General features: G+C 38.0%; 1 protein-coding gene and 1 long non-coding RNA gene across 3 annotated transcripts in view; one reads left to right on the plus strand and one right to left on the minus strand.

Annotated features, from left to right (window-relative positions):
- Positions 1 to 13,040, plus strand: part of PEX1 (peroxisomal biogenesis factor 1) — a 53,980-nt gene extending 40,940 nt beyond the window's left edge. For both annotated transcript variants that reach the window (XM_073333965.1, XM_073333966.1), the window contains exons 21-24: positions 2,167 to 2,397; positions 9,356 to 9,553; positions 9,886 to 10,016; positions 11,855 to 13,040. In XM_073333965.1, the coding sequence (XP_073190066.1) occupies positions 2,167 to 2,397; positions 9,356 to 9,553; positions 9,886 to 10,016; positions 11,855 to 11,939 (645 nt within the window). In that variant the 3' untranslated portion in view covers positions 11,940 to 13,040. The remainder of the gene's footprint in view (positions 1 to 2,166; positions 2,398 to 9,355; positions 9,554 to 9,885; positions 10,017 to 11,854) is intronic.
- LOC140907628 (uncharacterized) overlaps positions 1 to 17,283 on the minus strand; it is a 47,036-nt gene that overhangs the window by 26,990 nt on the left and 2,763 nt on the right. The gene's annotated exons all lie outside the window — the stretch shown is intronic.

Below are 17,283 nucleotides of genomic sequence, written 5' to 3' on the forward strand. Positions count from 1 at the left end.
CCAAATCCATCTGTCAGACCTCTGCAACAATTCCACCAACATGTAAACAGGACAATAAAAATATTATGTTCCAGCTAAAGACTCTGAATTTCTGTTAACCCAGCTGACACTGATCTCCTTGGTTGTGGAGTCCGTGAACAAATATGACAGATTTCAGAGTAACAGCCATGTTAGTCTGTATTCGCAAAAAGAAAAGGAGGACTTGTGGCACCTTAGAGACTAACCAATTTATTAGAGCATAAGCTTTCGTGAGCTACAGCTCACTTCCTCAGTTTCCACGATATGCATCTGAGGAAGTGAGCTGTAGCTCACGAAAGCTTATGCTCTAATAAATTGGTTAGTCTCTAAGGTGCCACAAGTCCTCCTTTTCTTTTTGCAAATATGACAGACAACATCATGCAAAGGCCACACCATGTGATGAGGATGATCTATTCAGCAGAAAGACCTACTCATCCACAACACTTCAATTTAGGATCGAGAACTGTCAAGCTCTCATGACTAAATGCAATCATTCAAATTACCACCTTTTACTGAGCATCTGCCAGCTGATCAGTGTGACCAGTTTCAGGTTGCTATTAATGAGGTTTAGCTGTTAGCTACAAGCCTTTTTGGACACAGCCTACACTGCCACTCTATCCATCTCTATGGCAGTAGTCATGCATAGGGATTCCCCTCTGGATTCCCAGTTGAGGACCTTCCCTTGGATGACTTCAGTGATTCACCAGTGGACTCAGTGAACAGTTTGAATACCTATAAGGATTCCAAAGCTACATTGCAATCCCTTGGGATTTACATACCTATAGACAAATTTAGTAGATCCCAAACCACTCAAAGATCCTACCCTGCTTCATTCTCAGGATTGCAGAGACCATATGAAACCACCCAGGAAAAAGTTGAGGGTCCTGAGAAAGAGACCGCCTGATCCCTCTGCACCTGCTACTGAAACAGCATAATCTAAGCATCAGTTTTAACGGGCTGGTTGAAGACCCGGAACTATTCCCTATCACCAAGCTGCATATATACCATTGTACCCTCCTTCTACTCTTTTGGAATCTCTCTCCCACTTTCTTTCTGCATAGGAGAGAACCACATCAGACAAATGGGTCCTGGAGGTTATAAGATCAGGGCACACTATCCATTTTACTTCCCTCCCTTACGCCCACTCCATTCCCTATCGCTCTTCATTGACCCCTCTCACAAGCACCTCTTAAAGCCAGAAGTGGATCTGCAAACGGATGCTGTAGAACTACAAGGAGTCCAGTGGCACCTTTAAAGACTAACAGATTTATTTGGGCATAAGCTTTTGTGGTTAAAAAAACACTTCTTCAGATACAAGATGTTTTTGTGGATACAGACTAACACAGATACCCCTCTGATAATTGGCTGTAGACTAGTTTCTATTCTGCACAGAGGGAAGGGGTTTTATTCCAGCTACTTTCTGGTCCCAAAAAAGAATGGAGGATGGAGACCAATTTTGGATCTAAGACTCCTAAACAACTTTGTCAAGTCTCAAAAATTCAGGATGGTTTCTCTTGTAGCTAAATTCCATCATTACAGCCAGGGGATTGGTTTTGAGCCTTCAACATTCACGTTGCTTATTTTCGTATCACAACTCACCCATCTCACAAAGATTTGAAATAGGGCAGTAAGTAGCCCCATTGTCAACATCAAGTGATGGTTTATTGAGGAAAAGGCATTCACAAACATCTTTAAAATTTAGCAGCATCTTTTCCTCTTAATAGAAACCTTGACAAACACCACTAATAATGGACCTGTTACTTTCCAGCAGTCTTTCACCAGCCCGGAAGGATATGGTACAGTACAGGTTGTGTCTGAAGTTCTGCTAACATCTTATATGCTTAGTGAGTGACACAGGACACAAAACAATGAAATAAGACATTATATTTATCTCCACAAATTATTGCTCTTCTGTCTGCTACGGAAGCAAAAAGTTCTGGCTAAATCTGAAGAATTTTCTCTGCAAAATAATTTAGAAATTTCCTCACAGAGGAGGAGGGATTGCAAGAATCAGCAACCAAGCAGAAATAACCCAAATTAAATTGTTTGTTAAATATCAATTTTAAATGAAATAGCAAATTGCTGTTACGTGTAAATAAATTTAAAGCCTCTGGCAATGGGTCTCATTTTGTTCTTGTTTTGTTCCAGGATATCGGTTCTAGCTCAGACAGTGACCTCAGTCTCTCTTCTATGGTTTTCTTAAACCATAGCAGTTGTTCAGATGATTCAGCAGGAGATGTAGAAGGAGGGTTGGAGCAGTCTCTTATTTCCCTAGAGATGTCCGAGTTGTTTCCTGAAGATTCAAGGTCCAACATTTATCGTCTTTACTTTGGAAGCTCCTATGAATCAGAGCTAGGAAATGGAACTCCTTCAGAACTGGTAATTTGTCTCTTTTTCTATAATTGACATTTATTCTAAACTTTTTTAGGGGGGCAATATAAAAATGTACAAATTAGGATATTTTGTGTATGAAAACAGATACTGTGAATTTAGAAGACAGGAACAGTTACAGTGCTTTTACTTCTCTGCAATTTGACAGTGTCTTAGACCAAGATATTTTATAATTAAGTAAACCACGTCCTAACTAGTTCTTTTTATGTAACCTATGTGTTTTTCCCCAAAAAAAATCCTCCCAAAGTAACCAAGACTGAATAGGACCATATTACAGAACCATTTAGGTCAGCATAGAGTGCTGGAGAGCCAAGTCACAATCAGAATGCTGAGAATGCCAGCACCTGGAATGTGGCAGTTTCCAATAAGCTATTCCATCAGTGCAGTACTTTTCGCCAAATGGGTTGCTTCTGTGGAGTAAGAAAATCTTAGCTGCAGTTATTGATTGGACTTAAGGACCAGAATTTCTATAGTTTTGTTGCCACCGCTGTTAAACAAGTCACCTAAGGAATTTATTCCTTTATCCCTTTATTTGTGCCAGACTCAGGATTTTACCATAATGGGACTTTAGCAACCATGAATGGGTAACTTATTTTATTAATCCTGGTCCTACTGATGCCATATATCTATGGGCTTGTTTCTTATTATTCACATCAGACACACATGAACAGGTTCAACATGTGGTGAAAACCAAAGAACAGAAATTCTAAAAAACATTGAGAATATACTTAAGAACTTATGTGATGCAATGAACAAATGAAAACATAAATTTAATTTTTGAAACAGGATCTAGCATCTTTATGAAATGCATGGATTTTATAAAAAATATTTTAAATCTTGAAAAACTTTTTTTAGGCTAAAGCACCTCTTACTGATAAAATCTTTTTTTTCCCCTTATCTTCCAGTTGGCTCTAGGTAATAAGGGTTTTCTAAAAGTCTATTAGAGGTCTTTGTACAGGAAATAAATATTAATCATTTTGAAGAAAGCTTGGTGATCTGAAATTGTAACCACCTGTTGTCAGGCTGAAATTCTAACTGCCTAAACAACTTTCCTTTAAATTCCTACTAAATCATTTAGTGACATTATAATTCAGGTAGCCACTTCTTCCCAACAAGTATAGCTAGATTCTCAGAGGAGGCATAGTTCTTTGGCAGCTCTTTGCTTCCATTCATTCAAGGTCACTTGAGGTATAGTTTTAATTGCGTTACCATCGAAGTAATAATATAATCTTATAACAAAGGTTGGCCAGTAATATCAAAGCTGTTTTCTCCATTTTTAACCTTATGGAATACATTTTGTTTATATTTACTGAAATCATAAAACCCCTCAAAATAACTTTGTTTACCATGCCTTTTTCAAATACAGTAGAGCAAGTATTACACTACTTGCAGTAATCCCACAAGATCTAGGTGTAAATTGCATCAGGGACAATTAATATCAAGTATTTAGAAATAGCTTATAAATATAAGTCAGCTAGTCAGTAGAATAAATTGCAAAAGGCAGCTGTACAATTACTTGAGGTATTCAAAGATAGACTTGCCACAAGGCTAAACTTGACACCTGCCTGTTAAGGGTGGTTTAGAGATAATAAATTCAATCCTGCTATGATACAGGGAATGCATTGACATGATACACTAGAGGACCCTTCCAATCCAAATGAGTCTGTTCCAGATTTTGGAAGAAGTTTTGACTTGAGGGAGTTCAAATATTTTCCCAAAACACAAAGAAAAATCTTTTTTACGTTTTGTTTTGTTTTACTTTTTATTATGTCAAAGTTACAATAAGACATTAAACATACTTCATTGTACATTACTTATTAGTTATTCAGGATCAGGTTAATATTCAAAGAATCTAGCTAAAGATTCTGGCTTGCTGGCTAAGGAGCCATCTTCCTCTGAGTATGCTAAAAAGGGAGACCAAATTTCTAAATACCTATCCTCTTTTTTTATGCTTCTCTTGTATACGTACTTGATGCAAAAACTTTTCCATTATAAAGAGACTCCATATTTTACTATACCACAATCCCATAGGAGAAGTCACTTTTCTCCAATAACATGCAATACAAAATCCTGCTAACAATAAAAAAGAAATGAATTTGTCATTCTGTTTCAAATATAGCTCCTTTACTGGTGCATTAAGTTAGCAGGTCAGAGAATTCCTGGGAAGCTGGCATTTTGTTATAAGATTAATTTCTTTAATAATTTCCTCCCAAAATCATCTTATTCCTGAGTGCCACTGCCACATGTGTCCCCTTTTCTCCACATCTCCTCCAGCTAAGTGCATTCCTAGTGTAAAAATACAATGGATCTTAACTGGAGTCAAATGCCATCTATACAGTAATTTATTTTTAAAAAATTATTTTTGAGCTACACATTGAAAATGTATATCCCATTTCTCATACAGAGACACACTCATCTAGATTAATTTTTGTCCAAATTCATCTCCCATCTTTTATTTTCTCTGTTTTAAATCTTGTGATAATTCTGTCTTTGATTTACCTTAATCTCTTTAATTGCAATATTTGTTTATTGCAAAAGTTTATTTGGTTTCACCTTTGATTTTTTCACTTTGTGTAGTGCCTATTGTTTTAGTATAATAAAGGTTGACTAGAGGCTTCTCAGTGTTTACCCTCTAAAACAGTTGTTCTCAACCTTTTTGGGCTCAGGACCCATTTGTAAATGTTTATGGCCTGTCACGACCCAGTAATATAGTCTGGAGGTGGAGTCCCTGGGGAAGGGGGTGGGGGATTGGATCTGCCCGGCACTCACCCCACAGTGGTGACTTCTGCAACTCCTGTGTTGTGGGGCTGGCTGGGCTTGGCTATCGGCTCTGGGCATTGCAGCTTCCATGGTTGCAGCATCACTCAGGTTTGGCCCCGCTCCCTGACTGGACCAAGTTTATGTGAGTAGAGTTGTGACCTGGCTCATGGGGTTCCAGTGCCACTCACTCAAATTTGGCCTACCTTGGGCTCCTGTTATCATGACAGCTGGGCCAAACCTGAGTGGCGCTGAGAGCCCAGAGGTTAGAGTGCCTACAGCAAGGAGGCGAGCCCAGCCAGCCCTATGGACCAGGAGCCACAGGAGCTGCCACGCGACCCTTTGAAACATTCTGGTGACCCAGTTTGGCGGAAACCCTGCTCTAAAATATGGCTGAGTGACTGAGAAATTTTCTAGAAGAAGTCCCCAAGTCTATTTATCCAAAAAAATTTTTCTTTATCTGTTGGTTTCTGGAGAATCCAGTCTGTGTTTCTCTGTGGGGTGCAGAAGGTGGCTTCAAAGGATGATAACAGCTCGAGTACATAGGTATCCCCTTCCTACTAGAGAAGGTATATACAATGCCACAACAATACATACACAATTGCATTTTTAACACAATGTATTCCAAAGGTATTAATCCTCATTCAGTAAGGTTTAACTTAATTCAATAAAGTTTTATCTTAATTCCATAAGGTTCGTTCAGGATATTAGAGTCTCTCACAATAGTGTATAAAATTTGTTATCAAAAGTTTAAATCCTGGTGGATGGGTATCCAAAGTATTAATACCAAGAGAAAGTTCAAACCTTAGATGTGGAATTTTTATTATGCCCAGTGGTCTTCCAGGTATCAGAACCCACTTTAGCCAGCCTTTTTTGCACCTAGCATTCAGACTGGATTCTCAGGCAATCCCTCATGTCATTTATTCTTAAAGTAGAATTTAGCTCAATTCTACTTCACCATTTTACTCATGGAGAGCTGCAAACAAAATTATTTTCTTTGAGACAAGATATTGGGACAAATGCCTTCATCCAGGACCATTGTCGCTGCAGCTCTACAATTCAGCTAGTTTGGTGCACTGTGTGTTCATCTCCTCTCTGATGTGTTTTATATTTACTTATATTAGAATGTAAGGCCTTTGGATAAGGGACTATATTTTTGCATAATTCTGCAATACAGTATGCACACCTAGAATGCTATATAATTAATTGTGCCTGGCATTCTTCAGTAACCGTGACTAAGACTATATCTTTGTCACAAAGTTTTTTTTAACACAAAAACATGAATTTAAGGTTTTATTAGCAACAAGTAATGATCTTGTAACTTTCCGAGTAAAACTCCTATATCATTTTTTTTTTTTAATAAACTTGGCTCTATATGTAACTGGATAACCTGATTTTTTTTTTAAACAATTATCAGTAAGCAGCTTAAAATATTTTAAATTACAAAATAAAGTGATCTGTTGACTTTGCTCTTCTTTAAAACAAAATAAATTTGTGTCTTTTTTTTTTTTTTTTTTTTTGACAACCATCCAGTCTTAACCATGAGATTACAGAATGCCCTTAAAGGTATAGGGATTAATCTCCAGCGATCGCTTCTGAATCCAGATCTCCACTGCACTAGGAAAATGTACTGCTGCTGTTTATCAGGCTGAACCTAAGGGGGGGTTTTTTGGGGTTTTTTTCCTCCTTTAACAGAACTCCAACAAGTTTGTCAAGCTGTAACATGTTTAACTCTTCCACTCTTGTCCCAAAAAGAAAGCTGTATATTCGTAATGTTTCCATGTTAAAACATGGATGAATGTTCAAAATATTTTAATATGTCAAATTTCATCTATATTAATAACAGTTTTTGAAGCACAATGGCTAGTAATGCAGTCAGTATCTTACAGGAGGCAATTTCAAAGGCAGTTCTCTATGTAGGGAAATTGATTTTGTTCTGCATTTCTAACACCGTAAATTGAAATACATTTAGGTTTTGATTCAGTTCAGTAAAGTCAACAGGAGGCTTGATTGGCTTCAGTGATTGTTGGATCAGACCATTAGAGATTAAGGCCCCAATTCAGCAATGTGCATCGGTATATGGATAGCTTTAAGGATATCAGAAGTCAGTGGAACTATTCATATGCTTAAAGTTATGCATGCTTAAGTACTTCTCTGAATCAGACCCTACAGGATTGTCAGAGACTATATGCTGGGGGAATTTCTTTAACATCTTGGCAGACATTCAAACAAAGACAATCTCTAGGTAGCAGGTCTGGCAGTCCCTGTCAATACTGTGGTTAAAACTATGCTTAAATAATTTTGCTAGTGCAGTTCTAGCATGGTTAGGTATATGGGGATTGTTGATGTGTAGGTAGAAGACAGATGTTGATATAACATCAGAGTTAAGGTTGTGTACCTATGAATGTCATAGTTTTCCATAATTATACTTAAACTTTAACATTAATTTAGACTCGCCTGTCTTTCAGATGTTATTTTTGTAATAACTGCAGTGTTTTGATCAAGCTCTTGTATTAAAATGTTGATATGTGAATTCAGACACTTACCTTAATATAGAATTTTGTCTGAGAAATTCCTTTAGTTTTATGATGAAGTGTCATGGTAAATGTTGATATCCCTCCAATGCAGACACCTTTATTCTCCAGTAGCTGTATAAATTAGATTGGGGTAGAATTTTCAGAAGTACCTAAATGAGTAACTTAGGCACCTATGTCCCATTTTCAAAAATGATTTAAGGGGTGATTTTTAGAAGCACAAATGGCAGTTAGATGATTTTCAAGGAGTCTTTCAAGAGACTTTGGAGTGTAAATGCTTAAGTCACTCTTGAAAATTGGATTTAGGAACCTAAGTCACTGAGGTGCTTTTGAAATGTTTATATATATATATATAAAATATGTCATAGATGACAGCTGTATTAACATACCTTTTGATACTTCAGAGTTCTTGAACTTCCTAATATGCTTCAGCTTTGGGCTTTGGAATTATATAAATTTTCTAAAGTCTGCTGAGAACTCAGATTGCTGATGTTTAAATTATCACAGTGAATAGCTTCAAAACTAACCATGTAAACTTTCCTAGAATTCAAAGCCCCTAGTTCTTCCTACTGTTGGGATGTGCCACCGAGTACAGCTTGGACGCACCATCCAAGTTGTACTTATGTTGCATCCCCAAGAGTCTGAATATTCAGAGTCCACCTCAGAGAACTCTGGTTACAAATAAGTAACCTTCATTTCTTCTTCAAAGTGTACTCTGCGCATTCATACTCTTGAAGTGCACCAGCTGGTGCAGCTTGGCCTCAAAGAACTCAGGGTACAAGTAAATAACCTTCATTTTTCACTCATAACTAAGACAAATTTGGACTATTAAACCAAACGGTTTTTGAAATAGTGCATTCCCCAAAAGTTAGATTTTTCTAAAAGTGAAATACCTCATTATTCAAAGTTTTGTATGTTGTCTGAGCCAATGTGTTGGTCCAATGGTGCCTTCTCTGGCCTGCAGGTCATTGGTACTTGAACTCATTTAGCCTGGCGGGCTGTTAGTCTATTACTGGTGCCCAGGGATCTGAAGACCCACTCCACTCTTAAATCCGTCAGGGAGTTGATAGGGAAATCCATGCCCACCCACTCCACTGGGTTCCAGCTCAGGGTCCTCAAGCTAGATAAGCCATATCAGGGTTTGTTGTCTCCAGCTATGCCTTGAGCTCCTCCCTACTTTCCTTGGGATTTCTGCAGATTCTTTGGCCTGCTGTTCTGGGTGTCTCCTTCTTGGGTGTTGTCCCTGAGTGGCTCTTCAGCAGCTTGCTGGCAGGAGTTCCCTCGCCCAGGCCTTCTTACTCTTCTGATGGCCACCCCACTCCTTTGCTTCCCAGTCCTTTTATCCTCCCAGCTAGGTTGAGGCTGCTAAGGAGCAATGACCGGCAGTGCCTGTGTTAACCTTTTGGTTGCTGGGCCAGAGGGGGGTACATATACCCTTTGACAATGTCCAAAATAGCTTGTCTGGTTAACCAGATGCTTTTGTGCTGGGAAGTCACCATAAATGACACATTTTAGGAAAAAAAGGACTTTTTATTGGTGAAGAGAGAAAGCTTAGGTACACAATTGTGGGTAAATGGAACGTGTATTAAAATCTTAACTATGGAGTTGCTATTTTGGATTAATAGTAACTTAGTGTTTTTTCCCCGTCACTCTAGAGCTCTCAGTGTTTGTCTGGACCAAACTCCATAACCCATGATTTAACTGGCATTACTCTGAGAGATATAGTATCGTCACAACCCTCTGTGCTCAGAACCGCCTCACAAGAAGGTTTCCAAGAACTTAATCAGGAACAAAGAGAGCAACTCAGGGCTGAAATCAATGCAATCAAGGCCAACTACAGGAGCAAGAATGGAGTATGGCAGTTTTTTCATATTATTCAATCCTAACATGTTTCCATTAGTTTTCACTCCTTGTCTGTATTTTTTTCCTGTTTATAAATTATTTCTGCATTAATATTAAATTGAAACAGAGTAAAGCTAATGTGTAAAGGTCGAAGACGTAGTCTGACAAAATATGCCAGCAAGCTGACTGCTTCGTATAGCTACATTATTCCTGTGTTTTTAATGTCTGGAGATAAGTTGAGTACTGTGTGTGTAGTACATTTGAGATAAATATACTTTAGAATAATACTGACACATGTTGGAAAAGATCCGAAAGTTATTGCTATTTATTTTCTCTTTTCAAGGAGGATGTTGCCCCTAGCCAATCAGGATTAACCAAGAACGCTTTAATTATTAGTCAGTCCCACCTAATGACTGCACTTGAGGACACAAGGCCATCTGTAAGTCAAGATGACTGGAAGAATTTTGTTGAACTGTAAGTAGTAAATTATGTTACTAAATTTGTACAGCGTTGTTGTTTTTGAATTTCATGCATGAACATTACATTTAGTTCAATCTTTCAAGACTTGTTTAATATCAGTGTTTTGTAAAATAACTGAATTATATTATAAATTATAAAATCCCCACAGCAAAGTTAATCTTTTCAGCACTTCAGAACTATTAAACATTAATAAAATTAAATATGCATAAGGGAAGCACAATTCACCAGTGTGTGTGTGTTTGAAGATTTGCATTATCTTCGCTGTTGTTTCTGCTTGTAGTTATTTTGATTGCATCTAGATATTAACTTGCTTAGATTTAGCTATTCCATTATTTAGACTATTTTATCTTATGGTTGATACCAATAATGCATGCTAGTGGATCATTCTTACTTCAGCTACATAATTGTCTACATAAATCCCACTATCGATAAAGGAAGTTACCTATTTACCTGAAGGGGACAACTGACCCTTAGAAAATGAAGGTAATTATGCACCTGATCCAAAGACCACTGAAGATGATGGAAACAATCCCATTTCTATCAATGGGCTTTGGGTCAGACCCAGTTTCTACTGTAAGTACTATCTACAGTAGCTACAAGAATAATAAAAAAATCTTCAATTAACTTAATCTATCTTTTTCATACGAATAGAACATGCTTCAGTATATTTCAGAAGCTCCATGTTATAACTCAGTTTTCTCAATTAGATTCCAAGTTACAGCTACATTATGTATAACTATATTGCTTTCTATAGCACCAAGAGATTCTTGGTTCCCTGAGATCACGTGTTACATGAGCAAAATGTTAAATTTCTTTGCTCATGAAAGTATAAAACATTCACATTTTTAGTTGTATTCATATTTTTGTTTGCAAAGTAAAACCTTAAATAATTTAACATGCAATTGAATTCTAATGTTTCAGAATACGCAAGTAGTATTTTAAATATTTTAGAATCATCCTGCATCTATACCAGACAAGCAGTGGTTTCAGCTGCTTGTTACAGCAAGTAAGTCAGGTGTTTTGGTTTGGGAGGTGGTATTTTTGTCTCTACATTTTTTGTTCTTTTGAGTTTAATAACTTTTTAAAAATGAGGAAAAATACAGAGAGAAAAGGAGCAGTTAATCTGAGGCAGAAGTTCTATAACAATTTTTAATGTTTTAATCTGCATTTACTATATTTGCATTCATTGATATGGATATCATTGCTAAGTTAGACCTAATTTCATAGTGACCTGAGAAAGTTGAAACTGGGAGGGGGGAGTTGGGTGGTCTTGTGGGACTTTTTTGTTTTGTTTTGGGTCTGGTTGAAGAAGTGTTAAGTTCAGACCCTTTTGGTGGGCTGCCCTAACACTGTACTTTGATCCCTGAGTTGATTATCTCTTAGAGAGTAAACTCAGGGTCACTGCTTTTCAGAGCTTGGGAGTATAAGAATTTCCTCTCACAATCTAATGGGAAATTCACATGGATTTGGAATTACAGTAACTGAAATCTGTTGATCTAGCTAAGGATTCTGTGTAACATACATTTTGTTCTAGTAATCTTATATATCTGCAGTGGTGTTAATACAGAGGAAGAATGTCCCATCCTGTAGCAAAAATTATTGGAAGGGACTTTATAGGTAGAAATCTTTCATTAATGTGAATCTATGACCACTCATAGTTCGTTCCTAACATTGTATAAAGAGGGTATTCTCTAAAATGTACAACTCGTGCATTATTCATAGTCACACACACCTGGTTTGGTCTTCATTGGCATTGATGTGTAACTAATGAGCATTTTGAAAAGAATGATGGCATCTTATACTAATATGCTATTATTTATTTTTGTTTCTAGCTATGAGAATTTTCAGCATCCCAAGAAGAGGAAAGGGCAGAATGGAGCAACTTTCAGACCAGGACAAAAAGTGACTTTAGCGTAATAATTTTTCATGAGATTGTAATCACTAAATTGTAGCTTTAAATGTTAGATGTTTAAATTATAAGATCAGAATAAGTTTTATATTCATATGGGTTTATTACTGCAGTGACTGAACGACAGGCTTCTTTGAAATTAATTTTAAGTGCTGTAAAATTATTTGACATTTTATTTTGGAAAAATGTGTCTTCCTACAAATTGGTATTAAACATTTTGAGACAACATTGGTTACAATGTGTCTAATTGCTTATCTGCCAATGAAGTCCAGATTTTGAACTTATCATTGTGCAGTTTTTGGAAGGAATTGATGGTTTTATCAAGCTGTCTTCTTCCTCACAACAAATATATGGTGTTTTCTTCACAGCTGTTATACAGTTGTATATCTATAGTTGTAATGAAAACCAAATGGCATCTTAAGGTAGATTTACCAAAATTCTGTGTTCAGGAGAAGCATGGTATTTATACAACTTATATGGATAAATTTTAGTAACTAACAACAGTGGAAATATACAAATATATTGAGCTATGTATGTTATGGTCTTTATAAGTCTAAGGGGGAAACATTCTGCATGTTTATTGGTGGGTAAGTAGTCCAATATATTCTTTCAGATCAGCTATAGATGAATAGAATGAAAAACAAACCAAAATCTAAGTTTACCTTCTAAAGTAAGAAGATAGAGACAGGATAGATTTATTTTAAAAAAGTGAAAAGATGCTTTCATTTTCCAGCTAACTAATCTGAGAAAGCATTGAAATGCTAAATCTGAAGGGATGACCAAGTGGAGAACTGGGATATTGATAAGCATCAGAACATAGTAAATTGTCAGTAAAATGCTCTGTGGAGTCACCTTCATAGTCAGAGTATGTGTGTGTGTTTTTTTTTTAAATAGCATATTGTATTTCAGTGTCAAATATTGTACTGACAATCTTAAAATGAAAGCAAGTCTGCATCAGGCTCCACACTGAGATCCCCTTTCACTCTGCAGAATGAAACTACGATTACATACCATGGCTTGCAAAGCTTTCATGAAAACTTAACAGTACATACTACTCTACTTCCTCCTCACTCTTTTTAATGAGGAAGTTAATAAATATAATAATGGTATTTTACTTCCTCTCTATCCTCCTCCATCCCCCACCCCAAAAATTCTCTGAGCAAGAGAGCAAGTAGACTGTTACCACCAAATGTGCTGTACTAACAAGATGTAAAGATAGTTGAACCTTGATTGGGGCTGTGGGTAATACAGCCAGAGGTCACTATTAGCAATTAGCAGATATGAGATAATCTCTTCTTCACTAATCCTTCAATGATAACTAAAAACTAACAGATGGAATGAAGCATGTCTACAGACTATTTTATTCAGGTGTATGATTATGGTGTACAGGGGACATAAGAAACCCTTAGCCAGCCTGGGGAGAATTCCTCTGGTTCAGGCACTCATACCAGTCATAGGTAAGGCTAAGATTTAGTCGCAAGTATTTTTAGTAAAAGTCATGGACAAGTCATGGGCAATAAACAAAAAGTCACGGCCCCTGACCTGTCCATGACTTTTACTAAAAATACCCCTCACTAAATCTTAGGTGCTAGGGGGAGAGGGGAGAAGTGCTCCCACTGATGCTTCTGCTCTGGGGGGGCGCTCTGAGGGACATTGCTGCTTCCAGGGGGGGCACTCTGAGCCCCGCCGCTGTTGGGGCGGCCTGGGCTCTGCTGATGCTACTGCTGGGGGGGCAGGGCTCCACTGCAGCTGCTCTGGGCATGGGGTGGCCTGAGGCCCCGCTGCTGTAGCTCCCAGACCATTGCTGCTCTTAGACCACTGCTCCGGGGCAGCATCCGGGACCAGCCACCTGGGGCTGCCCGAGCAGCAGCTGGCTCGGCTGGCCCCTGGCCGACCAGGTTGCTCAGGCGGCCCTGGAGTCAGCCGCACCGGCTGCTACAGAAGTCACAGAGGTCCTGGAAAGTCACAGAATCTGGGACTTCCATGACCTCTTTGAAAGACTCGCAGCCTTAGTCATAGGCTGCCCTGTGCAGGCCTTCTCACAAAATCTAGCATATGAGGTATGCCAGGAATAATTCTCAGCTGCTGTGGGTTGTGAAACTACCCACAGGCAACCCAAGAATGAGCCCATATTTTTTTTAAAGCATCTCTTAGCTACTCTACTTTTCTCCAAGAGCCACACCAGCTCATGAACATAAAACTGGGGCATAGATTTGTTCATGTTCCCCTCTGTAGAAGTAAAATGGTGAACAAGGATGCCAGTTATGACAGTTGGGATGGTAGTGTTTGTGATGTGTTCATTAGAACTAGTCTGAGATCATGACACTAATTTCAAGTAGGCCACCAAAAGTCACTGGATAATAATGACATAATTAATCTATATTTGAACCACTGAGCTAAAGATGAAAGGGTCTGTGCCTCAATACTAATCCCTTATGACACCCTGTGCCCCTGATGTGATATATAAAGCCGTGAAGTCAATTTTTTTTCTGGGTGCTTATTATAAACTGTAAAAGTTGACTGTAAAAGTTAGGTTATCATTTCAATCCTCTGTTATCATCTGTCTTGTCAGCTGCAACTGAAATGTTCTCAATTGCCAGCCATTCTTTCTTAGTAGTTGATGGGTATCTGAAGAAACAAGAGCTAAATACAGACAAGGTTAGGTAAGTGCAAGGGATTGTTTTGTTTTGTTTTGCTTCCTGGAAGCAAAATAGTTAGGGAAATGGTGTTTTGCATTGGATTTTTCAGTTAAGTCAGCACAAGATTTCCAATATGATCCCCCAAAAAAGAGAGCCATTGAACCAAATCCTGCATAGAATTCTTTGCCGGAGTAACACTGTCTGATTTTAGGAGAGGGTGGATTCTGGGAGTGGTTTAGAATCTCTAATTTATTTCTTTTACAGAATATTGATGATCTTAGCAGTACGGGAATCTATCATTCAGCCAAGGACTGATCCTTCAATAATAACTAAAAACTAACAAATGGAATGAAGCATGTCTACAGACTGTTTTATTCAGCTGTATGATTATGGTGTACAGGGGACATAAGAAACCCTTAGCCAGCCTGGGGAGAATTCCTCTGGTTCCGGCACTGCATACCAGTCATAGGTAAGGCTAAGATTTAGTCGCAAGTATTTTTAGTAAAAGTCATGGACAAGTCATGGGCAATAAACAAAAAGTCACGGCCCCTGACCTGTCCATGACTCTTACTAAAAATATCCCTAACTAACTCTTGGGTGCTGGCGGGAGGGGGCGCGGCACTCCCACTGATGCTTCTGCCTTGATCTGTTTCTAAAAAAAATCATTTTTCATATATAAAAACTGGTGAGAGATCAATTTTCTGTGGATCACAGCAGAATAGCTGTTTTGTTACACATGTACCTAAACCAGTAAGTACCAGTCTCCGCAAAAATTTGCAACAAACAATGGATAAAAGGCAGGTCTTGTTCCTGTCTGCAGTATAGTTCCAATGTCACCTTCTCCCCCATGTTCACTCTGCATTGGTCAAGAAACCTTTAGATGATTTTAGTCGATTAAAGCTATTTCTGTTTTTAAATTCTCTTCTGTTTTTGGAGGTTAATCAAGGACAGACAGCACTGCTATGTGTAAGAGATCCATCCCGTGCTGTGGTTATCTAATAGCCGCTAATCCCACGCTGCAGTTGTATAACATTTCCGAAGGAACTTCTAGGAAGTCACAGTAGCCTCCAAGTACTATGTAAAAAATATGTAACTAATACAACATGACCTTGTTTGGATAGTAGAGAGTTACAAGCCTCTTTGGTGCACAATATGGTTTTATTAGCTGCCAACAGCTCAGAAAAGTTACTCTTAGACAACTGCAGGGACAGAATTTCTCCGACACCCATTTGGATAGCAGTCAAAAAACACTCCAGTAATCTGCATATTAAAAATGGATCAAAGACATGATGTTCTAACGTTAACAGAAGAAAATTTCCTTAGCAAAAAACAGGTAATTTTAAAAACAGAAGTAGTTTAAACCAGATGGAAAGTCTGTCTTCCATCCTGTGGCCTCCCAGGAGAATTACTAGTCTAAATGCAGTAGCGGGCAACCCTTGTCTCATACTGAGTGACACTAGCTCTCTTGATACTACTACTACTGTTCCCTTGCTCCATGCAGCACTGCCTGTGATAAACACTCCAAGCTTGCCTTGTCACATGTATGCTATTGTGCAGAACAGAGAAACAAGCACAAATCAAAGACAGTGCTGCAAGGCCGCCTCACTGGTACTGGAGAAGCAAAAGTCAGCAGCCCAGTCAGTACCAACATTAGCAGCAGAACACATTGCTGGACATTTTAACTTAAAGCCAACATCTTGTGACCCTCTAATGTCCATGAACCCTTGGGGAATTATTCCTATCTATGCCTTCTTAAATCCTGGTAAACCCTCCTTATAACTTCCATCACATTAAATTTTTCTCCTGGGCATGACAGTGTGACATTCCTCACATATCCATCCTCCCCAGGCACACTGACAGACTCACAGAAATACCTGTACCTACGTCCAGGGTGGATAAAAATGAATGATTTTTGTAAAAATAAATAAATAAATAAATAAAAATAGGATTTTTTCATTCAAATTGGATTTTTTTTTATAAAAACACTTTTTGAGGGAAAAAACATATCTAAAGATAGTTTTAATTAAGATACATTATAGCTCAAAGATATCTCATCATGAAACTGGGATTATAAAGTCTAATTCTATACTATGAGACAATATATTCATGTTATGTTTAAGAAAAGTTTTGTAAATGAGTTCCAATAGTTCATGAATTAGGGACCCAATCTTATGGTTCCAGGGGCTTCTGTATAGATTATTTAGGTTAATCTTTATCTACCCAATGGGACTCAGTGCTAAGTCTAGAAGATACCATCAGAGATGCTTAGTTTTGCAGTTCTCAAACTGTGGATGTGTGTATCCAGAAATAACATGCTTATTAACAGCAAAAATGTTTTAAATAAATAAATTAATATATAGAGGTGAGAAATAACAGACCTCAACCCTATTGTCCCTCTGCAAATTTGTGTGCATGGAGTCAGTCCCTTGCCTCTCTCTAAACCTGCAAAGTTTCAAAAAGTTCAGTGAATAGAAGATTGTTGGGGGTGGAACAGATCTCGATAAGGAGAAGAACTCTGAAGATAAATGTGAGATGGGATGGACAGACAGTAGAAACAAAAGTGAAACTGTTTGAGCAACATATTCCAGAAGTCTTGAGATCTTTCTGAGTATAGCCTTCATTGATTTCAGATCTACCATACCATTCTCTCACTAAAAGGGAAAACCTATAATGGCAGCAGGCTGTAAAAGAGACCCAGTTTGGGGCTCATCTA

The sequence above is a fragment of the Lepidochelys kempii genome, chromosome 2 (genome assembly GCF_965140265.1).
Source record: "Lepidochelys kempii isolate rLepKem1 chromosome 2, rLepKem1.hap2, whole genome shotgun sequence".
Classification (NCBI taxonomy): Eukaryota; Metazoa; Chordata; order Testudines; family Cheloniidae; genus Lepidochelys; species Lepidochelys kempii.